Source organism: Neomonachus schauinslandi, chromosome 10 (assembly GCF_002201575.2).
Source record: "Neomonachus schauinslandi chromosome 10, ASM220157v2, whole genome shotgun sequence".
NCBI classification, from domain to species: Eukaryota; Metazoa; Chordata; class Mammalia; order Carnivora; family Phocidae; genus Neomonachus; species Neomonachus schauinslandi.
The window spans coordinates 129,323,026-129,349,195 of NC_058412.1; the positions used below are offsets into that span (position 1 = coordinate 129,323,026).

The 26,170-nt window shown below is 43.6% G+C and overlaps 1 protein-coding gene across 1 annotated transcript in view; it reads left to right on the forward strand.

The window, feature by feature from the left end:
- Window positions 1-257: 257 nt before the first annotated feature.
- Window positions 258-26,170, forward strand: part of TSHZ2 (teashirt zinc finger homeobox 2) — a 263,305-nt gene continuing 237,392 nt past the window's right edge. Inside the window, 1 exon segment of the mRNA XM_021677895.2 lies at window positions 258-616. Within this exon segment, the coding sequence (XP_021533570.1) occupies window positions 577-616 (40 nt within the window). The 5' untranslated portion in view covers window positions 258-576.

A 26,170-nucleotide genomic window follows, 5' to 3' on the forward strand; every position in this document is an offset into this window, starting at 1 on the left:
GAGGAGGAGGAGGAGGAAGAGGAGCAGGAGGAGGTGGAGGAGGAGGTGGAGGAGGAGGAGGAGGAGGAGGAGGGAAAGAGGAGAAGGAAGAAGAAGAAAAAGAAGAAGAAACCACTACCTTCCCAGGATTGCCTTTTTTTTTCCTTATCTTTACGCGCGCGTGTGCGTGTGGCGTGTGTGCGCCCCTCGTCCCTTCCATCCGAACGCGGTCTTGGATGTTTAATAAAGAAATCAAGTGTCTCAACAGACACCAAAAATTTCCAAAAAGCAAAAACAAAAAGAGAGAGAGAGAGAGGAAAAAAAATCCAAAACAAACAAACAAACAAACAAGGCAGAACCAACCTCTACTTCAAACCAGCCGGCACAAGCCACCCGTGTCCGCCACCCAGAGAGGGGGGTCTCTGGCCCGTGGTGGAGGAGTTGCAGGGGGGATCGCCAGGGGGACAGAGGCCGAGTGACGCCCTAGGAGCCACCGGGCAGGAGGCGGAGGAGACCCAGAGAGGCGAGAGAGCAGCGGGCCCCCGCGCGCGGCTCGGGGCTGGGGCGCCAGAAGTGGGACTGGAGCGAAGTAGAGCGATGCCAAGGAGGAAACAGCAGGCACCCAAGCGGGCGGCAGGTAAGAGAACCGGCTCCGCTTCGGGGCTGCCCGGCGCGCCGAGCTCCTCGCCCGCCCTCCTAGCCCCCGGGTGCCCCAGGACGCCACCCCCCGAGCCGCGGGGGGGAGTTCGCTCTGGGCGCCCCTCTCTGCCCCACGAATAACCCCCCCCCCTCTCTCTCTCTCTCTCTCTCTCTCTCTCTCTCTCTCTCTCTCTCTCTCTCTCGCCTTCTTCCATCTCCCAAATCCTCCCCTTTGCAGGCTCCGGTTGGGTGGGGGGGAAGCTATCCCACCAAGCCTTCCCTCCTTAAACTTTTTTTCCTCCACCCTCTACCCCACCCCTAACTTTCTCCCAGTCTGTTTCTTGCCTCTCCGGCCAAAGTTGGGTTGAGGATTTGGGGTGCGGGGTAGGGAGACCGTCCTTCCGCCCCTGCATCCCTCCGCGTGGTCAGTGCCAGTGGCTTCTGGCCTCAAGGGACAGCGACTCCTCTCGCTGGGGTTTGGGGCGCTGAAGTGTGAGGCATGCCCAAGCCCTGGGCTGCAGGCTGGCTTTGGGGCAGGCAATGAAAGTTTAACTTTGACCGCCAAGGTGGAAAAAACCACCCCAGGAAAGGAATGAACCTTTGAATATGCTTTCTAAATATGCTTGGAAATCTACTCAACACTCTTTCTCTTTTAAAAAGGGGGGGGGGGGGGAAGACCCAGGAGAACATTGAAACAGCTCTGGATTTTCTTTGCCCAGAGAGAGTTGCAAACTTTGTAAATTGATTTGTATGGTATCCCATCTGAATCCTTCCTTACCAGCCCCCCTCTCTCCCTGCAAAAAAGAGAGGAACAGGTTAATGGATCAGTACAATAGACCTTCTAAAGGATTTTTTTTTCTTTTGGGTTGCTTAATTGCTTTTTTAATAGTATGCTGGGGTTTTGTTTCTCGGAAGTGTAATATGAAAGTTCATTTTTCTCCTGCCAGACCCACCCACTGAAAAATCAGCTTTCCACTTGATTGCTAGTTTTGATTTGACATTTGATTGATCACCTGTCATCTCGCTGCCTTTGATCTATTCATTCTTGATATATATCAATAAATCACTCACCATGGTAACTCAGAGTGCCGGTGACGCAAGCCTTGCCCTCTAGATTCAGAGCCAGACATGCACAATTATTATCTTGTTTGGCTTTTAATGTGGGCGTTTTTATTTCTTTGTGTCCTTTAGTTGAATCAGGGCTTTAGCGAAAAGCTGAAGTCTTTCCCCCTGTCTCTGTCTTTACCCTCATGCTTTAGGCGGCATCCATTAAGGCTGGTGTTCTGCAGACCCAACAACACATTTCCTTCTGTTGTATGAGCGAAACATTAGAGAGAAGTTCAGTGGAACACTTTTGTAAACTTTGTAAAGCCACCCTTAGAACAAATCCAAAGTTAGTTACAAATCTGGGCAAAGTGGGTGTTTGTGTCTGAACATGCTGGACCACCAAGCTCATCCTCCATCATGGCCTGATTCCAGCCTGAATGGCAGTCCATGTGCTTTGAAATATCCACAATTATCTTCCCTTCAGAGCTCAGAATTGCTTCCATAACCATGCGTAGATTGGTTCAAATTGCATGCGGAAATATCATTTATAAAACTTTGATTCATGTATTTTCCAACTGTTTCCCTAAGAGCAAAATAATTAAAATATTTTCAGTGCTGTGTATATTTAGAACTTGCCTAGTCAGTGAGGTGTACTTTTCTCAACTCTGGCTACCTCTTTTGAAAACAGTTTCTCCCTCCTGCCCCTGCCCCTGTCCCTGTCTACATTTAACTCACTTATTGAAAAAAAAAAAAAAACAACTTAGATTGCTTTGCAATCTGACAGCGTTGGGGTGTGCACTGGCCTTCTAGACCCAGGAAAAGTAAGCGTGCTCCTTCGAGTTCTGGCAACCCAAGTTTTCGTGTAGCTAGATTATTAGAGATAACGTCCTTATTGTCCCAAAAGAGAACCCTGGGCAACAGTCCAGCAAGAAGTAATACTGCCCTGAAAATTACTCTTTTTCCCCCCCACCCCCTTGTTGTTCCGGTAAAGGCCATCAACAACTAGGCAGTAATTTAAATTACCAGAATGACTGGACATGTCTCCTTTGGTAAGCTCATTATAAAAAGTGCATTGCTCAGAATTGCACTACTTTGATTATAATTATCCTCTGATCAATGAGGATCCAGGTGTACGTAACATAATGCTGTATCACATTATTTAAATTAGATCATTTTCATTAAGCTCATATCTATTGGAACTGGCTTGTCTATTTACTGTAGTTTGTGTGTGTATGTGCGTGTATGTTAGAAAGTTGAGACTGCAGTTTCAGTTTTCTGGCCTATTGTATGCCTAATGTCTTTATATGTTTGTTTTCATGGCTTTCTTATTTTCACTGAAAAAAGGGGAAAGCCTGGTGGAGCTGAAAGGGAGTGATTCATATTGTATACAACGAGGCCCCTCGTACAGTATTTATTTGATCACATATTAGTAAAACAGATATTTTTTCATGCAAGTTTTCTTTCCTCCAAAGTCACCGATGCCGTCCTCTGTGTTAGCTGAGGTGGTGATTCACAAGTAAAGTTAGCCACTTTGGGAGTCTTGAGCCAGTTGACAACCAGGGAAAAGAACAAGGTGGGTTCTAGGATGGTGGCCATACTAACTTTTATCACTGCCTGAAATTAAACACAATGCACAACTGTAAGTAATTACTCCCATGGACTGATGTTGAAAGCTTGATTTCTAGCTTGATTAATGAATAATGTAAGATAGAAAAAGCCTGTGAGTGAATCAGAGCTGAGACTCTTTCCCAAGAACTGTTCGAGGCAATTTGATTCCTTTGCATTATTAGTTTTAAGTTCCATGTTTCAAGGAATCAGTTACAGAACTTTCTAATAAAGCAGGTATGCAGATAGAATGAACAAGATGATATTATAAGTGATGGGAAATCTCAGTCTTTATATGTTACGTTCTGCCACCTCCCCCCCCCCCCCTTTTAGGGGAAGGGATGTGAGGTAGGCAGTTCTCTTTAAGGAAACAGCTAAGTCAGAACATTTCCCTCTGAAATGTCATTCTTCCTGGCTTTCTACAGCTATGCTATTCCATCATACTATTACTTTGGGCAAGACAAAAAGTTCAGAAAACAGCCTATAGTACCCCAGGGATTTGTGTGTGTGTGTGTGTGTGTGTGTGTGTGTGTGCTCGCTTCCTTGGATGTATATTTCACTCGCTACTAAAATGCATCCACTTTTACCTGAAAATATTGCAGAATTTTCTATCAGCATCTTTTCCCCCTATCCATTTTAGGGCAGGTAGAGAAGATGGCAGAAAGGTAAAATAAAACAGAGCAGTGTTTTGATTTGTTTGTATTTTGCAGGATGCATAGTAGTTAAAAATTTAAAATTGCAGACTTACACTGCAAACCCTTCTATTTTCTACAATCTGCCACAGCCTCTGTACACAGACATGTGTAATACATATATTGTATTTTACCACCCTGAACTATTGTTTTTATGTAATGCCAGCCAAGTGTAATAGAATGCAAAATCTTCGGGCTTGTGAATATCGAATGTATACATAAGTTATAGGATTCTGCTTCTGCCAGCCCAAAGAGATTAAATGTTTCCTTCTTGTTGACTCTCATAAACTATCTGATAATCCAGATCTGAGGAAAGTCTTGCAGGGAAGAACAGCTCCCTCAATTTATTTTGTTTATTTAATATGGAGATGAATAATGCAGATTTTGTTTTCATGAATGTCCTTGTGTGGCAGTAAACATTAGACTATTAGCAATCATTACTTAAAAGTTGCAATTTGCACCTTAATGGCATAGTTTATTTACATGGGAAACATATTCAGCAGGGACAGTTCTGAATCCTGCAATGGAGCAGAGTTGACCCCAGCGATCTCCTTTTCAGCCTCATGAGAGCGGTGCCTGGGTGAGCCAGGGAGGTCTCAGCAATCTCTACCAGCAGGGCGGGGAGGGGCAGGCAGTGCAGGGTGAAGTTTACCTTTAATTTACTGGCAAATGGGATGGGATTCCAGGGAATAGGAATTGGGGTGGAGTCTGGGACCCTGGCACTCTCACTTTGTTGAAATATACTTCAGAAAGATAAGTTCACATCTTGAAGATTTAAATACCGTGTGCTATAGACCCCATTCACTTACCCAAACGGTATGGTTTTAACAGATGAATGGAAAAAATAAACACACACACCCCCAGAGGGGTTCAGCAGCATGAACTGTTCTGGCTCTTCTTGTTATTTAAGGCAAATCCCTGAAAAAGGAAGGACAGGTCCCACGAAATTACATCCTGCACAGAGCCTTTTGGATGGAAATTGATTACTTAAGTGGTCCCTTCCCTACTCCCCTCCTGATTTCCTTCTCCCACCTCTCACCTCACCCTTAAAGACCCAGATTGAATGGGACATCTCAAAAGCCCATTTGTTTTAGGCATTTATTGATTTCATTTTTAATCTGCCATATCAGGACACAATACATTAGCCCTAATCAGCAGATTGCAAGTGACAGGGAGTTCTAGTGGAAAGTAGGTGAGGGAGAGAGGGCTCTGAGAAACTTCTGCGTGATGAAAATCTTCTTGAGGCTTGGGGGTTGGAGATTGGAGGCTACTTTTAAGGAGGTCGTAGAAACATTCCTCAGAACTACTGTGCATTTATTTTTCTACCACCTTACCTTGATTTGTCTCCCATTCACCTCAATTCTACCGTTTGGGAAAACTTCACACCCAACAAATACCTCCTAGGCATCTTTAACTGATTTGTCCCTGGAAGCATCTTGCCTTTTGTCACATTCTCCAATGGAGGCTTATGCTTTCATTTCATCCCAGGTGACTTCTCACGCATTTGACGGAATTTCTCCAACTGGATAATACCTGGGTTGATCTATTTATCTTCCCAGTGGCTTGGGGATTGTACTCTCAGTTGAGCAGGTTTTAAAGGGGCACTGAGCCTGGCATTATGTAAGGCTGTGTGAAGCGATACCCTTCTGCTCATCCCTGCAGCTCAGCTTCAGAAAATCAGGCAGGAAGGAAACCTGTTCTTGTTTGTGCTGGGTCTGTAATTAGCTGACACGAGTTAAATGACCAGAGTAGATCCCTTCCATCACTGTATGCGTACCATCAATTTTATTTAGGTATGTCATGGTCTGGGAAGACTCAGCCACTATTTCAAAGGCGTGCTTGCATCCACCCAAGTTCCCTTTAAAAAGCACAGAATTGCCTAACAAATTCTCTATTAAGACCAGGCATACACAGAGTATCATTTTCGTTTGATGCAAAGTCAGTTGGAAATACATTAACAGAGAGTGTCTTGCATCGCTTCCCTGAAGCAGTGCTTTTTCATTACATATTTAATTACAATCAAATTGAGCGACTTTTATAAAAAAATTACAGTGGTATTAAAAGAAGCTTGGCACACAAAGAATTTTATTGCTTTGCAAGTTGAGAATGCTGTTATATTTTTATTTACTCGGGAGAAATTTATTTTCATTTTCTAATGTGACAAATACAGAGTATATTTTCCTGTCGTCTGTACCAGGGAGATCTCAGCCTCCTGCCTCCTTAGAGCCTGTTCATCCCGGAAGAGGTTTTTATAACCCTCTTTGAGTAATTTGTAACAATTTTTATATATATATTTTTATCATTTTAAGTTTTATAAATTTCATTTAAAGTTAGAAATTCTCCTGTTCCTTAGGGTGACCTTTGGTGAGCAGCTCTTTGATTATAAATGAGCTTAGTCATTCGAACCACATAAGAAATAAACTCGTTCAGAGGGTTTGCTTGATTGCCTGGATATTGCAGTAAGAAAAAACACACACACACACACACCCCGTATATTTATCGGCTTCTATCACATAACCCGATTTTCGCTGGATTTACCATCTCTTTCATTTTTTTCTGTACTACTGACCTTTCAGTCACTTGTTTTAAGAACTTGTTTTAGGTTCAGGGCTGGGGATGACATTGAGAGGGAGTGTCAAGAGATGCTGGTCTTCAAGAAATAATAAAAATTAGATACTTTAGAGCCCAAATGTCCACTTCAGGACTCTGTCCACAAACTCACAGGAAAGTGTCTCTGTAAACACATGATTTGGCATCGAACTTGGACGCTGGCCTGGAGGGTCCACAGCAGTGTGGCTGTGTTCCTGCTGAGAAAGGTGTAGGACTTAGGTCCCCTCTGAGGACATTGCCTACATCCACAGACACACAGAAACGGCCTCTGAGAGCAAGTGGGAATTGCTGATATATTTGTTTCCAAAGCAAATTCCATGGGTGAAGTGATAAAATAATTGGGAGAGATTTGAAAGTCATTAAAATAGTTATGAAGAATTTTCAGAATTTTCGGCTGTTGCCTCTCTGAATCTTTTGCATTTCCTCTGCGGAAAAAGATGTCTTCTGGGCATCCTCCAATACTTTGTGATGCCAAAGCAATGCCTAAAACTGTTGAAAATTTTAGAAATTACAATGCAGGAGGCACGGCCAGATAATCCTATTATTAATATATCAGCATTATTTTGCTTAACAACAGGGAAATAAATACACAATGCAAAAGTTTTAGAGATAATGCATTTAGAGAAATCACACAGGGGAAAAAAAAAAAAACCTGGATCATATTTGAAAGTTTTTGTCTTGAATTTTTCTCTCAAAGTAAGAGTGCTCTTTCCATCTGTGTTATTTAAAACAAAAACAAAAACACAACAGTTTCAGTATCATCATACCTAGTACCCAACCTGAAACAGGGTCTAATAAAGTTCTCTCCAGATGTACAAAGATATAGGGCATTATATTACACGTCCCTTTAAAAAAAAAAAAGAGCTTTAGAAAACCAAAAGTGGGCATGCAAACTAAAAGCAGATCTCAACAGGCTTTCTATTATAGCTCACTCAGGGTTCAGGATCCAAAACTTTGTTCGGCAGGGTAAGAAGAAGATAGCACTGCATTTTAACTACACATCTCCCTTGGCACATGAGAGGCAGTGGAGCAGGGAAGATTTTTAAGGAGCTTTTTAGCTCTTTTGCATCTGTCTCCAAAGACTAATTTAATTGAAAAGCTGTAGTGTCCATTTATGCTAAAGGAAAAACCTCATGTTTCCATAAAGCGGCTAGCCGCTAAGGTGGGTTAAAAAAAAAAAAAGGCAGCGTTCTGCAGTTTCTGTTAGTACAAAAATTAAGATCACTGGTCTTAATTAGTTGAGTGCTTTCAGAACTGAATGAATACTCCGAAATCACCCCTGCACTTTCTTCTTAAAGCTACATCTAAGTCATTTCTATGGAAATTACACAGTTTACATACTAAGGTGGGCAGAGTATGGTTATTGTTTTTAATGAAAATAGTTACAAAGGGCAGAAGGAGATAAAAACAGTTGTCAGCGGCCATTCTGTTTGTAATGAATTTGGAAGAAACTTCCCTCATGCTTTCCTGCATCAGGAAAAATCCATGAAACCTGGTGACGTGGACGATAGAAAAAGGAAGCAGAAGGTCAAGGTGTTCTATAGGGAGAAAGGACTTGTGTAAGCCAGAGCAATGGCATATAAATATTTCTATATAAACTGCAAGGGGCTTACTTTAAATCACTTGAATTTATCAGATTCTTAGAATTTTCCAGTAATTTAGAAGCCTCTCTCTCTCACACCCCAGGGGAGATAGGAATAGCTTCTGGGTCAAGATGATGCTGTAGAAAAGAGGTGAATCTACTCTAGGCGTTCGGTACCATTTGGTACAGAAGAAATGCCAAAATGAAAAGCTATAAGCATGTTTTATATCAGAGTTGCCTTCGGCTAGTTTCCTTTATTAGAAAGTTGAGTACATAGCTTTGTGCTTCTCTTTGTTTTCCCTCCAGAGATTAGGTTTGAGATTGTGGATGGAGCCCTAGAACAGGAGCAAGTGACTTGGGTTCTGCTTACAGTTTTGCCCACACTTGTTATGCGGTCCTGGGCAAGCTCCAGAGAGAAACCTTACTTCAGGGATAATAATATGAGCTCAGGAGTCAGAATGACCCAAGTTCAAGTCCCTAGGTCTACTTCTTTTCTTTGCCTTGTAGACTTGGACAAGCCGCTCAAATCTCTGCCCCCCCCACCCCCCAACTTTCCAACCTATAAGATGGGGGTCGTCATAGTTCTTCTTAAGGCCCGGGTTTTTGAAAGGATTATACGAGCCTTGGGCTGAGAAAGTACCCTGAAACTCTTAGGGGTCAAACCTGACAGTGGTAGTGTGTCTTTACCCTGAATGGCCAGACCATGAAAGGGGGTCGGGGTTTGAAAGAAATCAGACCTGGGTGCATTTTGGCTTTTAAAACTGGAAATACAGTCATTAAAGAGTGTTTTAGCCTCTTCTGAGGCTGACTCATACTGGGCTGGTTGGAGCCCTGCGCCAGCTCAAAAAAAAAGTTTCTTTCCCCAAAGATAGTAATTATAACACTAGCAACAACAACTATAACACCAACAGTAATAACCATATCTGCCACTAGGTAAGTGTATATTATATACCAGGCGCTTTTCCAAGTGCTTCATATACTCCCGTTATTTAAACAGAAATTATTTTCTTGAGTTCCTACTTTGCGCCAGGGTCTGTTCTGGCCACCTGCATCCCCAGGAGGGATTAATAGGAAGAATATGATCCCTGGGGATCTTACCCTCCAGGAGGGGGAAGCTAGAAAACATGCAAGTAAATTAACAAAGAAAAAAAAAGATAATTTTCATGATGACAGTAGATTTATAAAAGCAAAAGTTGGGGAGTGGGAGTTTGGCATGGCAGGTGTGGATAGTCAGGGGACACTTGTCCTGGAGGGGACATCTGAGCCAAGTTTTATCCTTACAACATTCCTATGCATCAGATGCTAGTGTAATCCCTATTTTACTGATGGGGCTCTGAGAAACCTGCAGAGCAACTCATTCAAGGTCATGCAGTGGCCACACTGGGTTTTAAACTCTTTGCTTCCAAAGCCCAGACCCTTAATCTATTGTGATATTTTATCTAGAATAGCTATAGTGATTTGCCAAGGAGGGACCCAGCTCCTATTATTCTTTCTCTGCATCCGTTGTGATGTCTAAGCCTGCAGGGAGGTTATTGAGAACGCTGACAGAGGATGCTGCTTTTAGTGACATCACCAAATCGAATCTCGGGTCCTCTCTTGTATATGAAGTCGGTTTTTTCTTGAGTGTTCCTTCGTGTGTATGTATGTGCGTTTACGCATTCATTCATTCAATCGATGTTCACCTACTACCTACCAGGCATTGAGCTAGGTGCTGGGATAGCACAGTAGGAAAAGCCCCTGCCCTCACACAGCTCATATTCTTGTGAGTAAGACCAGAGAGCAAATCAACAAATAAATATAAAATACTAAATAGTTCTAACTGCATTTCATAAAAATCAGTTGGGGTTAATGGAGTAAAGAAGGATGGTAAGTTTCCCTTTTTATATAGAGAGTGGTCAGGACTGGTATTCCTCAGGTGCTAACACTTGATCAGACCTAAACCAAAAGTGAGGAGCTAACCAAGCACGGATCTGGGAGAAACATTCCAAGGAGTAAGCATGTAAGGCCAGAACTGACTTGTATGTTTGAGGAATACGTGGGAGCCCACTGTGGGCAGAGCAGGTTAAGATGGGGGGAGGTAGGCAGGGGCAGATCTTGTGTGACCTTCTCGATAGGGTTCTCAATGTGATGGGATGGAGAGTTTCCAAAAGGGAAGTGATGTGATCCATTTGGGTTATCAATAGAACATTTCACAGTCACTATTTCAAAGGCGGTAGTGGATTTGGGTCTGTTTGCCCACCTGGCCCTTCAGTGATGGTGAATAGGATGCTCAGAACGATGGAGGTGGCATGTGGAGATAAAAACACCAGCCCGGCCATTATGGAGGGATCGCCTGGTGCTGGGTGAACCACATAGGTGAGGCTGTTGAAAAGCAAATGTGCAGAGCCAAGGAAATCTGGGATCCAGTTGCAGTTCTTCCCTACTTAACTGACCAGCGGGTTTCCAGGGGAGTTCCTTCACCTCACTGCACCTCCGTGTCCTCATCTGTCAAATGGGCACACGATATAGCTCACCTCCCATGGTGGTCGGGACGAGTAGGTGATGGGATGTAGAGAAAACACTTGGCACAGTCCCTGGCACACAAGGAGGATCTTTTTAAATAAACGCATGTTTTTATCCTTCTTCCTGTTGTCATTTTTTTTTCTGTAGGGATTCCAGGAAAAATCTAGGCACTTGAATTAGTCCTTGGTACCTATTAGGCACTAAATAAGTATTTCCTGATGAATGAATAAATGAGGCTGTAAATAAATGAATACTTTAATTAGCGTGTTACTTTGTATACTAATTAATTACTTTTGAGCAGAAGGATCTCTTTTGCACATCTAAAATTTTTTGGCAGACCTCCGTACTGCTCACGATCCTAACTGCCTTTGAATATTTATCAATTTAAAAATATTAATGACAAAAAGACAGTGATTTCAGGAATAAACTTGCATTATGTTCATCACGACATCACCTGCCTTCATGTGAAGAGCAGTGATTTCACCTTTTCTGCAGTAACTATTATTTAGCCATCTTATAGATAATGCTTGCTGATAATACGGGTTAGTAGACTTCCTCGTTAAGCCAAAACCCCCAGAGGGAGCGTCCCTGATGTTGGTGAAGGGGCTGCGGAATCCCTATTTCTGACCCCTGAGCTTGACCTCTCCCTCCGCTCTCCAGGTGCCTGCAGCCTCCAGATGCTCCCAGCCTCCCAGGGTTTGGCAAGGCACCCTCCCCCACCGCAGACCTGCGCTCATCCCCTCGGGCCCAAGGCGGCAAAGCTTAGGGGTTGTTAAGCTAACAGGAGAAGGCTACAGGCTGTTTCCTGGTAACGCCTTCTCCACTTTGTAATTGTCACCTTCAGATAAGTGTCCGGGAGAGGGTCCCGGAAGGGAGGCTGGCTGGTGCCTGTTAAGGTCTATCTCAGGACAAAGAGATTTGGGATCGCAGCGAGCATTTGGGAATTTTTGCTGCCTGCCTTGGGTTTTTTATTTAACCAGTGTTACTGAAGGTCTGCTGTGCACCGGGGACTGTGGAAGGTGCCGGACCTGGAGCTTTGAGTCAAGGTGACAAAAGGCCTGCCTTCTTGAAGCTTCCATCTCGTGTGGCAGACAGGTCACAGACAAGCGAGCAGAGGTGCCTGTATCACATCATGCCAGCACGTTCTACGTGCCAGGGAGAGACTGAAAAAGAAGGCAGGGGACGAGGCACGAGGGGAGGGTGCGCCCGTCTTGGATGAGATGGCCAGGAAAGGCCTCTCTGGAAGTGACATTGCAACTGGGTTCTGAGTGAAGTGGCAGGCAGAGAAGTGTGGCCGTGCACCACGGCGGGTGGGGGGAGGCAACTGCAGGCATGGCTGACAGTGCCAGCCTGGAGCAAGCAGGGGTTGGCCGGCAGCAAGGACGCCAGGGGGCGTGGTGAGGGGTCCTGACCTAAGGACAGGCAGCCGCCAAGCCTCCAGGACCGAGGAACTAGGGAGCAACTGTGTGCTGACTCAAGAGCCCTGGAGGGCGAGGGAACAGGGGGATGACCTGACTTAGGTTTTTACAGCATCCTTCTGGGTGCCATGTGATATATCAGGGACCAAGGCTGCATGCAGGTTGACCATGTAGGAGGCTCCTGCATCGGTCTGGTCAAAAGCTGGTGATGACTTGCACCAGACTGATGGTGGGGGAGGTGGGAGAATCAGTCCAAAGTCGGACGACAAGATGTGCCAAGAATGGAAGGTGGCTGTGGCAGAGACTGAGAGGTGTGTCTGAAACGCTGGCCTGTGTTTATCCTCTTAATTCCAATTCTCTCATTCCTGCTTTTATTTCTCTCCTCTAGTTATACACAGGGTTCTTACTGAAAGTTGTCAGTATATCATTCTCTGAGCCAGAGGGGAAACAAGGAAAGTGTTTGAAGGTGCATTTATTCTAGAACTGACTGTAGAGGGGAAGAGGCCACCCTTTAGAGCACATTTCATGGAGTCCTGGATTCGCCCTCACCCATCTCCGCATACCCACCAGACAGACCCAGTGTCAGGAAAAGGCGGTGACCCTGGAGTCAGACCAGGGGTCGATTTCTCTCCAATGGGTCACTTCCTCACTGCATCACCTTAGGCACTTTGACCTCCCAGACTTCCAATTTCCTCATTAGCAAAATAGACCTAATAGAAGGACTCATCTCATTGGGTTTTTAGAAAGATTCATTGGGATAAATCAGATGACGTGCTTAGCACAATGCGTGGTACAAGGTAAGTGGTCAATACATTGTAGTCATGACAGGAACAAGTTAATAAACCTCTCCATGCCTTGATTTCCTTATTGGTAAAGTAGAGATGATAAAGAGTCCCTCTTGGGTTGTTGGGAGGAGCATAGTATGTATACCTACCAAACACCAAGCACAGTGTTTCATACACAGTAAGTGTTCAATACATGTTAAATTTTAGAACTGGGACCATGACTCTGAGCTCATGACCACGAAGGGATCTTATGTCTTATTTGCTTTCTGTCTACAAAGCCTGGCACATAGTTGGTGCTCAATAAATGTGATTTGATAGAATGAATGATGGTGCCATGGTTATTAAGAGTCAGAATGAGGAAACCTAAGGAGACAAAGGTACATCTCTTCAAGGAGGGGCCAAGGCCACTGACTCGTATCATCAGCTCCTCCAGTGGACACTCCTGATGGCCATCTCCTCTGCCCAGACCTGTGAGAGCTTTATGCAGTGTTTTAATGAGGAAAACAAGCCCACCCGTGAATGTTTTTTAAGCCAAAATTGCCCCATTATGGACTGCCATACCCATGGTGGTGGAGAGTTAAGTAGCACTGAATCATGCACAAAGTGCCAACAATGCCCCTTTTCCAACACCCTTTCCACCCCTCTGATTTAATCAGGAAGAAAGTCTGATTTGGTGTTAGCCTGCCTTAAACACCTGTCTCATGCTTGTTTCTCAGAAAGAGTAGACCTCAAATTCAGAGACTTTTTCAAGTAACAGTATCCAGTGAAAGAAAAAATAACCCTTGGATTTTCATTCTCTGATCATTTGTGGCAAATGATGCTGGTTTTTCACTGATGGTGGTGACGTAATTTTCATTTTAAGATGCAATTATGTAGCTAAATAGAAGAGGGAACCATTGTAAGGGAATATATGAAGAAAGCAGTTGGGGGGCAAAAAAGCAGTTGGGGGGAGGATATTGCACAAACCACGAGGATGGGGCAGAATGACTAACTGGGAGGACCCCGTGGGCGCCCAGGACCTGGGCAGGGCAAGGGATTCACGGAGCAGCTGTGAGCAAGGGCTGCCAAGACACACTTGGGTCAAACAAACACCCGGAAAACAGAGGCTTTCATGAAAACTTCAAAAAACTTTGAAAACCCGAAGGAACTTCCCTTCCCAGGATATCAGAGAGAAACTCTGGAGAGTCTTTACTGGCCGAGGAAATTTTGCCGGCATGGAGGGATTGGGAATAATGCTCTGGTTTGGCATTTGGAATAGAGCTGCAACCTTGCCAGATGCCCAGGCCAGTGCCTAATGGTTCTGATTCCCTAGGATGGGGTTGGGGCCTGTGAATCTGCATTTGAAGCACCCACAATGGCTTTGAATTACAGGTTATGGGGGGAAAAATCTCAGTTCTCTCCTCCTTCTTTCATCTCCTCCCCATCCTCCTCCTTATTCTCCCTATTTCTCTCTCTCTCCCAATTCCAAATGCCAAAACAGGTTTAAACATTTAAAAAATTATTTGAGGGGATCCATATCCGCTTTGGGCTTTTAGTCAACAGAAAAAAATACAAGTACTCTCTCCTTTCCCTCTCCCTCTCTCATGGCAATTGCCTCTTTTTAGAAATGGGGGGGACCATTTTCCCTAATGCATTTCAACAGGGAAATGCATCCATTTACGCATTTGTCTACCTCATCAGAGCACCAAACACCAGAACCCAGAGCATCCCTCAGTTAAGGAGAAAGATAAGCAACCTGGCAAATATCTCACAGGGGCTCTGACTGCTTGGGAGTTTGCTGGCACCCTGGAGATGAGAATCAAGAGACAAGAAAGAAATAAAAGGAATGTCCCGGAGCTTTATTTTTTATTTCTTATGCACTCTTCAATTCTGGAAACGCTAGGGGTTGGGAGGGCAGAAAACCTGGCTTTATTCTTTGACACCTCCCTCACCTTCTTGTTCTCCGTTTCATATTTTCTCCTACTTTCTCCAGTGGCTCTTTTTCCTCCAGTCCCTCTTTTTTTCTTCCCTGACTCCTCCCAGTAATGAGATTTCCAAGGCCTTTCTGTCTAGCAGCTGTGCTTCCCTGGGTGAAGGGGATCAAAGTGATGATGGTAACGATGAGGAAGATGACGCTAGTCACAATTGTCACTTGTCATAATGGCTACCGTTTTTTTGACCCGCATGACATTAAACCCGCAAGTCGACACTTACTAGTTAACATTCACAGAGCATTTACTTCATACAGGTCTCTCCCCACAACATCCTGAAAGCCGGATATGATTATTATTGGCCCACTGAAGAGATAAGGGAATTAAGTTTGGGAAATGTCAAATATCTTGAAGATCACACAGGCTTTCAAATAAGATATTGAAACCAGGCTCTGCCTATCAGAGTCATAGGATTCAGCCACTGTGTTTTGTTGCTTCTCACAGTATTTAATGCTTAATGGCAGAGAGTCACATAAATAAACGTCTACAGTCTAGTATAGATACGTGCAGACTAAGGGGTGCGAACTGAAATTTAGTGTTTCCTCCAGGTTGAACTAAGTCATTCGTGGCAGAGAAAAAAATAAAGAGGACCATCCTGCTTATCAAAATCCAAAACACCATCTTTAAAAGTTGAGCCTAGGAAGATTTAAAAAAAAAAAATGCATAGGATTTTTGAATCCTCTTGAGCTTTCCGCAATAGCATTTTCCTAAGTCCATTCCTGTTTTATTAAACAGAAGTAGGAAAAAAAAAAAAACAACACGAAAACCATGAACACAGTCCATCTGGGGTGTCTTGGTAAGTAATGGTGCTCACCCACTTCCTACAGGATCTTTGTGGATGTGTCCCAAAGTCAGACACTGCTCATCTGTTCCCTATAAATCTCTTGTAGGCTCCATGACTCTTCCTGGCCATCAAAAATATGGAACACATGCAATAATACTGCCCTGTTATTTGTTTTAGCAAATGAAAAGCTACCCTCACAGATTTCCCTTTTAGCGCTCCTCACAGTATTTATGGTCAAGGTCTCCAAAGGTGTTTCTTACTTGTAAGTATTTAATTATAGGTGACATTTAAATGATTATTCTGAATAATACAAGAAAAAGATGATCGTGAAATTCAAGGAGTTGTATCTCAGAGGGAAAATGTTGCTTACAACAGAAATCATGATAGGATCTTTCTTGGGGGGGGAAAAAAACCCTAACAGTTGTTTTTAGTTGTTGTTGGTTGAAGGTTTTATGGGTTTGTTTGTTTGTTTTTTAATTTTTGAATGTGGGTGGCATTTTGAACTTTGTAATGATACAGTTTGGCAAACTGCCGGCTATCTGATTTGAGGTTATTTTATTGAGTAATGGACTGAAATTATCATCTTATTTCATTGTCTTTAACATAAATATTTCCTTTATTAATGTTAGATGGGGATAGTCAATCATATGGAATAGAAGAAAAGCTGTCAATAATAAGATGAACTTATTTCACTTCATCAGGGAATTTCAGATATAAAGGAATTAAACTTTACAGATAAAGCTATATCATCTTTGAACACCAATCTTAAAATCTCTGTGCCTCAGTCCTGTAAATAGGAATGAATGAGAACAATTACTTCCAAGCACCACTACGAGGATTTGAAAAGTAGATACTTATTAAATACTTGGAACAGTGTTCCATGCATAAGTGTTCAGCAAATATTATTATTTCCCCCCCTTACTCTCTCCCCAGAGACAGGTACTATTCAGACTTTGGTGGGTATATCCTCCATTATTTATAATTTTACCTGCATATATATGTAGCTAGGGGCATTATTATCTTTCTGTATATATTTAATATTTTTATGTAAATATTTTTACAGTTTTGCACATTGATTTTTTAACTCTGTGTAGGCTCTATCCAAGTAAGCAGCTGGAGAAAAAAAAAGGGAGAGAGAGATGATAGAGTAAAAAAATACAGTGAATTCCTTTTCATATGCTTTATAATATTCCACCGTAAGAATGATTATTTTTACTCATTTATCAACTCCTCTGTTAATATTTTAAAGTTTTCATTATTACATACAATCCTGTACTGAATATTCTCGGGAATTTTTACAATTGTCACATAAATAATTTATGTCGAGAAAAGCAGTTGCGAGAATTTTACTGTATTTAGCAAGAAAATCAGTAGTGAACATTACGGAAAGAGCTAATATTTCTTACTTTGAAATATTCTTGGTGTCTTTACTGAAATATACACTTCTCTTACCAAAAAATGTAACTGGCTCATTTGCACCTAGTAGGCATTTGTGAAATGTCTGCTTGAAGTAAGTAAACTGAATTACTAAGATATGTCAATAATCCCAATAATGAGTGAGACTCAGCCATCTACATGGCTCGAATCCCAAGTATGTCAAGAGAGCTGTCATTAGCCACCTTGGGGTGGAGTGGGGAACAGAGAGAAGCAAAAAGGAAAGCGTGACTAGCATCAAAGAAATTGCATTTGTCCTGAGAGTCTGTAATGGATGGAGCTCCAGAGCCGGCCAACCATTGCCCCGCGGATCCTGGAACCCCAGGGGGGAGGGGGGTGTTAAACATGAGGGGGTTGGGTGAGGAAAGGAAGGGCCCTTGGATTTTGTTTAGCAGTGTTACAGGATGAACCATAACAATAGTCATTCTGCAGTTTGGCATGTTAGGCAGTTAAATTGACCTTTAATGCAGTTTAGCAAACATGTATCGAGGCTCGATGCTCAGTCCTGGGGGTAGAAATATTAATAAAATAGGACCTTGCGATTCGGAGGGTCCATGTAGTACCAGATGCTTTTCACAACCAAGATTAGCATCATCCTTAGAATGTGTGTACGTGTGTGTTGTGGATCTGTTTTACTGTGGGGACGAATTGTGACTGTGTATCTTTTGTGTGCATTGTGGATGTATGTTTCACATATGGCTGTATGGCGTGAGCATTAGTGTGTGTGTCCAGGGGGAGGCGAGAGTATAGACAGCCCTCGTTATGCATGAGTTTTGTGTTAGCACTGCACATTGTCAATGCATACACTCACACCGAGGCTAACCTACGAACGGAATCGCCACCAAGCTCTTCAGGATTCTCCCCTGGGAACATGAAGCTGGCATCACTGTGTATTTCCCCAGGGGTATCTCTGTGGCGCTGCCCTGGGGGGAGAAGGAAAGCGAACCATAGTTACACCTATATTCCCCGCACAGGAAAATTAGCACTAGATGAGAAAGATATCAGTAACTGATGATACAGGAAGGTCAGCTCTACACTCTGTTGCCATTTCCGTTTCCTTGTCTATATTTTATCACGTCAGAGATTGATCCTTCAAATCATGGGGGCCCTTTCATTTTCTGTACCTGGAACACAGTAGGTGTTCCTGTTGAATACATGGGTGAATGAATCAATGAGTGAATGAAGAGTTATCCAAGGTTCCTGGAGCTTTTGCAAAATTTAGATACCCGGATGATTTATGCCCACAGGGCTGAAGCTAGTAGGTTCTTAGTAAATGTTGAATGAAGAAATGAATGCACACACATTGCACATGTGAACATTTGCTTATCTCTGAAGCAGGCTCGAAATCATAAGGAAACAGTTCCCTGACGGGGTTTTTATTCTTCCTCTGTCGGTCCCACGGGAGCACCTTGTCTGCTGTCCCTTTGGTTTAATTATTGTTCTTTGAGATCAGCACGACAGCCCTTCTGTTAATTGTCAAATTGCAGCCACAAATGGAGAAATAAAGAACGAGGCGGCGGGGGACCCTCTCTAGTCCAGGTACGGGAACCTCCCCAAAGATACCGTTCTTTCAGAGAGGTGAGGGGAAGGTGGAAAAGTTGGGGATAGGAGTTTTAAAACTTGCCAAACACATAAACCAACAGCACTGTGTGGCTGGTTCCATAAATGTTTAATAAGTTTTATCATCTTGTGACGAAGGTTAAACAAATGTGAGTCCTTTGAGGAATTATTTACTGGAAGCAAAGTTATGGCATCAACATCTGTGTTTCCAATCACTTAGATGAGGAATAATCAAATAAATCACGAGGAAGCTCCACAAAGTAACTTCTGTGTTATTATCTCTGGAGAAGAAGAATGTAAGTAACTCTTTTGGGTGCCCTCTGTTTTCGAATTTGGACTTTTCTTTAGTTGAGAGACTTCTCCCTTTTCTTTTTTTTATTCATTTCATGATCTTCAAAGACTATGTCTTCACTCTTTTTGCAGAAAGTTACCATAAAAACATCCACAATAGAAGTACTTAAAAATTTCTCTCAGGGAATCTGGCTATTTCAGCCAACATTCTCATTTGGGAATGGGCTAACAGTTCCAATATATAACATCCATATAATTTAACCTCATAAATTTGTTTTTTCAACAGTGATGTAATGGGGACACTGACCTGGAGTTTGTAAATGTTCCCTGCTCACTGCATTCCCCTGGGCAACATAACATTCTAGACAGTGTTTTATGTGCCCTGATTAAAATATAACATATTCTTGCATTTCCTGTGGACTGACTTGTTCGTACTCTAAGCAGAATATTTAAGGAACATGGAGATGTTTTCAACTGTGTAACAATGCATGGTGTGAGGTGGGTTTGTTTGTTTTTTTTTAAACAATGATCTTATTTTCATTTTAGACCACAGTCCCCTGGGCACCCACTCCACAAGAAAAGTTTTGTGCTCTGGCTTAACTTTTGAGTCTGCCACTGCCCTCTAATAAATAAACAGGATTACTTGTTTGTAACTCCAGTTTGAATTCTGGAGCACGTACTTTGAATGAACTGCTCTCCTGCAAGGGAAGGACTTGGACAAGTTAGTGGTGAGTCCTCCAAGATAGAACAGTAGCAATGGAAACTTACAACATTTTTTATGAAAAGAAAAAAAAATGTTTAATTGAAATAGGGGAAAGGTTTCCTATAGTCCTTGCATCATGAAAACAGCTGTGACAAATAAACCACTCAGCAAAAACTGTTTGTGTATTGAGATGTTTTAATTTGCTATGGGAGGAACACAGAGTAAAAATAAAGGGTAGTTCTTGCTTCCAGAGGAGCAAAGGAGAATTTGTGGGGTGAGGGCTTGAGCATGAAACTTTGCTGGGCAGATATGGATGCTGCCTGGAGATCTTCCAGGCTCGTTCTGGGAATAACATGAAAGAGACATGGAAATGACACAAGGGAAGGAGGGCTGGTTGGATGACATGGATTCGGGGAAGAGAAGTTCATGAAAGGAGTGTATGTATTTGAGAGTCATTTTTTAATTTTTTAAAGATTTTTATTTATTTGAGAGAGAGAGCATGAGCAGGGGGAAGAGGCAGTTGGAGAGGGAGAAGCAGGCTTCCCACTGAGCAAGGAGCTTGATGCGGAACTCAATCCCAGGACCGCAGGGATCATGACCTGAGCTAAAGACAGATGTTTAATGGACTGAACCACCTAGGTGCCTAGAGAATCATTCTTTTATTAATTTAGCAGATACTTATTAATGTCTGTTGTTTTCCAGACCCTGCGCTGTGTGCCAGGGCTACAAGCATAAATAAGGCACAGCCTCTGTCTTCACAGGTTAGTGATAAAGTGCCTAGAGCAAAGCTAGGGAGTGTTAGATGGATGGATGGATGGATGGGTGGATGGATGGATGGATGGATGGATGGATGGTTGGGTGGGTGGATGGATGGTTGGATGGATAGATGGGTGGATGGATGGATGGATGGATGGTTGGATGGATGGATGGTTGGATGGATGGATGGATGGTTGGATGGATGGATGGATGGATGGTTGGATGGATAGATGGGTGGATGGATGGATGGATGGATCGATGAAGATGATTTATGACTCACTGGGAACTCAAGCTCCTTTCCATTTGTATGTTTGCTTGTTTCTGGGTCTAACTGTTGATCCATCAAGATGTTATCCCAGGCAGCCCCTGAAGCTTCCATCAGGGATAGCTCCCTGATCTCTTCCAGTGAACCATTTCTGAACCCAAGTCCCTTCTTGCCTGTATACCCTAGCCCCTGCTCAGCTCTTAGGGCAATAACTTGCTGTAAAGGTTTTTTGGATATGCCCTTGGTTGGCCACACTGGGTCTTTTTCACTGTTCACCATGACCTTTCTCCTGTTTTGTTCCCTGAAAAATAATTATCAGACTTGTTAACATTTGCTGAGAGTCTACTCCCTGCCAGGCACTGCCCCAGATGCTTTACATGTACCTGACTTCATTTAGCTTTCCTCTCAACCGAGGAGGTAGACACACTGCTCATATCCCCATTTTCCAGGTATGCAAACCAGGGCACAGACCTGTTAAGTAATATGCTCACACAGCACATATTTAGTGCAACCACAATTTCAACCCAGGTGTGTTGGACTCCAAGGGCACACTCGACACGTAACCTGGGCACCTCTAGAAGCTGAAATTTTGATGAATCATGTAGCCTGTGATAAATTATACCTGCATGATTCAACTGAGCTTCAGCCTTGGCACCTGTAGGTACAGAGACCCAAGTGTTGAGATTAGGACAGGTCTGTCTCTGAGACTCTTCCTTCCTTCCCACACACGGTAGTCACATTGGTCACCTGGTAGTATCTGACTTAGCGGTTCTGGCAGAAGAAAGCACTCCTTTGGGGGACCCCCAGAAAATGCCCTGGGGTTTACATTGGCCCACATGGGTTTGCGGGAACCTCCCCAAAGTCAGTAGCTTTATACTATATGTTCTCAAGGGTCACAACCAACGGCCTTGAACTCAGACACACTAAGATTCAAATCAAGGCTGTTATTTACTTTCTGTTCAACCTTAAGTGAGTTATTAGCCTTATAAGCACTAGGTTCTCAGTTTTAAAAATAATTATCCTTATACCACTTGGGGTTACCAAGTGGATTATATAGGTTGTGTATATAGCGTGCTTAATGCAAACACGGCACATAGTAAGTGCTCAATAATTGTTAGTTAATGTGATGGTTATGGAGGTGATCGCCAACAACAGTTTGGGGACTACCGGAATAATGTCTTTGGAGATGTTTATGTTTCCAGGCACGTCGTGTAATAAACAGGCCTACCTAAAACGGATGTGGAGGTAAAAGAGGACTCTCAGAATGGCCAACAAGATTGCAAGGACCATACTGGAAGTCTCGCTCACCACAGCTTCTTTTTGGTTAAGACCAAAAGTTCTTGGCAACTTTCCTTCCATTTCCTTTCAGGTTTTGATTTATTTATTAATTAGGCAAAATGGGAATTGATGAGCCTGAAATGATAAAGATGTTCATGATTTAAAAAAAAAAATGTTTTTGCATGTCAGGAATGAAGGATGTGGGGAGGTTGAACAGGAGAAAAACGACTGTGTTGAAGTCAGCCAGAGTGGTGTCGCTTGCTTTCCTGGGGTAAGAGAAGTGGTAAAATATGGGCATTCAGTGGTTGAGAGAGTGAGAGTTTGTCTGCTTTCTTTTACTGTATCTGGGACTTGTTCAGAGACTAGCTGGTTGGATGGTAACTTGCTTTCTTGAGGAAAAATTGATATAGCGACACATACTGTGTATGTGAGGTTTAGAGAAGCCTTTTCTCCTGTGGTTAATTCTCCTGCATTGTGGGGTTTCTAGGCTGCTGACATATGCGAAGGAATTGCCGTGTTTACATGTGTGTGTGTGTGTGTGTGTGTGCAATGCTCTACCAGCTGCCTACATTCGCTCGTGGCTGAATTATATGTGTAACCGAAGCTATGGGTCCTGACTGCTGTTGATTTAGTCCAAGGCATATATAATGTCCTGTAGAAACCATTCCTGCTTAGTAGCCCCTCACTTACTGTGTTATACAAGCTCCTGGCAAAGGTAATTATACTTAATAGGAGCCACCTTTGATTTAAAGCTGCAGAGGTGAGTAATTAAACTGAGCAGCAAGGGGGGGGCGGGCGGTGTGCAACCTTTGTCTGCGGACGGACTTTTGTTCGGAGCAGCTGGGATGGCTTACAAGAGCAGTGTTTCTTGGGCTCGTATTTGTCACCCAGATTGTCTTACAAAGACAATCAGCAGACCTGGGAGAGAGCACAGAAGCTACTTTCCTCCCGGATGGCACCCGCCTCCCCAGCTTCGTCCGCCCACCCTGGCTCATGGGCTCGCCTCCCTGTAGGGGTTCAGCGTTGGCGTGTTCACTGGCTTCTTACTGATCACTTCCGCTGACGGGATCAATCCTGCCCCCTGGACCGGCAGTCTTGAGATATCTAATCCCGTGGCCTCTGGAGGGAGAAGTCTGGGTCTGCCCAGACACTGGTAGCACCAACGATGCATCCCTCTAATGTCTGAACGTGAGATGATTTAGTGTCTGCAAGATTTCGTTTCAATCCTCTGTGTGGTTATTATTGCATTTTAAGAGATTATCTGTATATGTGTGTGTGTACATGTGTGTATACAGATATATGTATACATATATATTTTTTAAAGATTTTATTTATTTATTTGGCAGAGAAAGAGAGAGGGAACACAAGCAGCGGGAGTGGGAGAGGGAGAAGCAGGCTTCCCGCGGAGCAGGGAGCCCAATGTGGGGCTCGATCCCAGGACGCTGGGACCATGACCTCAGCCGAAGGCAGATGCTTAACTGACTGAGCCACCCAGGGGCCCCTGTATACATATATTTTTTATAGCAAGCCCATCTTGGTTAGAAAAAAAAAAATCCATGTGAGCTGTCATGGCCCCAAATTTCTGAATTGCAACCCCCAAGCGAGGGAGCTTCTGCCGGGCAGAGACAGCCTGTTCTGTGGTGAGGCCACCTAGGATCGGGACCCCTTTGCCACACAGGTGTCGGCAAAGTTCCAAGTCCAACCAAATTGTAGAGGCTTCGGAAGGATTCCCAGGCTCCATGACAGCTGCAGGATGGTTTCATAGAGTCCAGAGGGATATTAGGAAAATCCCCTCCCCTCCCTCCACCCCTCCTCTTTGGACCAAGTCATGGCCTAAAACTTTCATACTCACAGTGTGCTCTGTGGGCCGGCGGCCTAGGCATTTCCTGGGAGCTTGCTGGAAATGTAAATTCTCGGGCCCTGCCCCAGCCCCGCTGACTCAGAATTAGTGTTTTAATAAGATGCCCAGGAGATTCATGAGCACGTAATGATTAAGCAAAATTCACCTAGAGCCCCCTGCACGGCTGCCTCCTGCCTCCCTTTCTGGCCTGATATCCTTGCATCCTCCACTCCTGTGCTCTGGCTTCATCCTGTCCTCGTTGCCCCCCAGCTGCCCCCTTCTCTCAGCTAGCTAACACCTCACATTGTTCAGCTCTTGGCTGGAGTATCACTTGCTCAGGGTAACTTTGACCCCTTAGATTATATCAAGCCCACCCCCTCTCCTCTATATTGGCCTGAAAAGTACCATGTATCTCTGCTTTCTTCCTTTCAGCATTGAAATTTTATAATTCTTGGCTTATTTGATTCTCATCCATCTCTCTGTGCCCCCTCACCCCCACTTCCAGTCCCCAGACAGTAAGTTCCATGAAGGCAGAGGCCTGGCTTTATCATTCCCATGTTCTGAGGCCCCAGCACTGTATCCAGTACATGTTAGAAGCTCAAAAAGTATTTGTCCAATAAACAGATGCATATTCTCAGGCCATATAAAGAGGACTATGAGAGGTAGGTGATTTGCTACTTGGTGTCTCTTTTTAGGAGTTGTCAGAAAATTCTAGAACTGTCTGGTTGATTCACTTCCAGGTGATGAAGGAACAGAGCTGGTGCTTATTATATATCATCCACATATTGAGCATTATCCTACTTAATACAACATTTTACAAATGTTATGAATGAATAAATGAATGAACTGTGGCTTAAAGCAATGATTTCAGATTAAACAGCAAGGAGGTGGCAAGACAAGAAAACAGTCTCTACCTTTCACTCCTGCACCAAGGAGGCTGATGACATGCTCTGGGCTGGCCATCAGCTGGGCTCACTAAAAGGTGCAGAGTTCCCTGTTCTCCCTGTTAGAATAAACCTTTATTGAACACACCCACTGTGTGCTAAGCACTGTTCTAGATGAGGAATGACAGTGAATAAAATGTATCGGGTCCCTGCTCTCATGGGGCAGAGCCAGCATACATTAAGATGCACAGTGGTGGAAAGGTCTAAGAAGAAAAATCAAGCACGGGGGTGCCTGGGTGGCTCAGTCGTTAAGCGTCTGCCTTCAGCTCAGGTCATGATCCCAGAGTCCTGGGATCGAGTCCCGCATTGGGCTCCCTGCTCGGTGGGAAGCCTGCTTCTCCCTCTCCCACTCCCCCTGCTTGTGTTCCCTCTCTCGCTGTGTCTCTCTCTGTCAAATAAATAAATAAAATCTTTAAAAAAATAAAAGTAGGACGCCTGGGTGGCTCAGTCGGTTAAGCGTCTGCCTTCAGCTCAGGTCATGATCCTGGGGCCCTGGGATCGAGCCCCATGTCCAGTTCCCTGCTCAGCGGAGAGCCTGCTTCTCCCTCTCCCTCTGCCTGCCACTCAGACTACTTGTGTTCTCTCTATCTCTTTGTCAAATAAATAAAATCTTGAAAAAGAAAAGAAAAATCAAGCATGGCCAAAGGGTAGAGATGAGGAAGAGGGACTCTTGTATTGTAGGCCTTTGCCTCCTTCACTGCTATAGCCCCAGCAAGTAGCTCATGGTCAGGCACATAATAGGTGCTCAATTAACATCTGTTGTCAACTGACTGACAGATGGAATTAGGAATTTCCAAAGGGGGCTAACCATAAAAAGGCAGAGAAAAATGGGCCGATTTGGGGATTGGAATTTCTGACCCTGTTGTCTAGAGGCTAGGTGCTGTTGAAGCCCCAGGTTTGTGGTTAGAATCATCAGAATCATGTCTAGAACTTTCAAAAAAAAAAAAAAAAAAACACAAGTGCTCAGCTTATTTCTTGGCTGAATTTTAGCATCACGATTTCCAGAAGCAGGACTCAGCATATGTTTTTAAAAATAACTTCACGTTTGAGTCTGATCTGCATAGAAGGTTGAGAAACAGTGCTCTAACCAGTTAGAATAATAACACCACCTGTCATTTGTTGAGTACCTACTGTGTGTCAGGTAATGTACTCAGTGACACACAACCTCACTGAGACAGAAGACAATGATGGTGACAGGGACAAAACCATAGTTGATGTTTATGGAGTGACTGCTTTGGGCCAGGCGGTGTGTTAAGCACTGAATGTAGTTCAACTATTTTTCATTTTCACGACCATCCTAGGAGATGGGTCCTTTATTGTCTCACTCGCTGTTATGGGAATTTCGGAGAAGTGTCAAATAAATATCAGATATGCGATTTTGAGCAGGGTTGATCAATTATGACCCATGAGCCAAATTCAGCTCACCACCTGTGTTTGTAGGATTTGTGAGCTAGGATGACTTTTACATTTTTAAATGTTTGGTGGG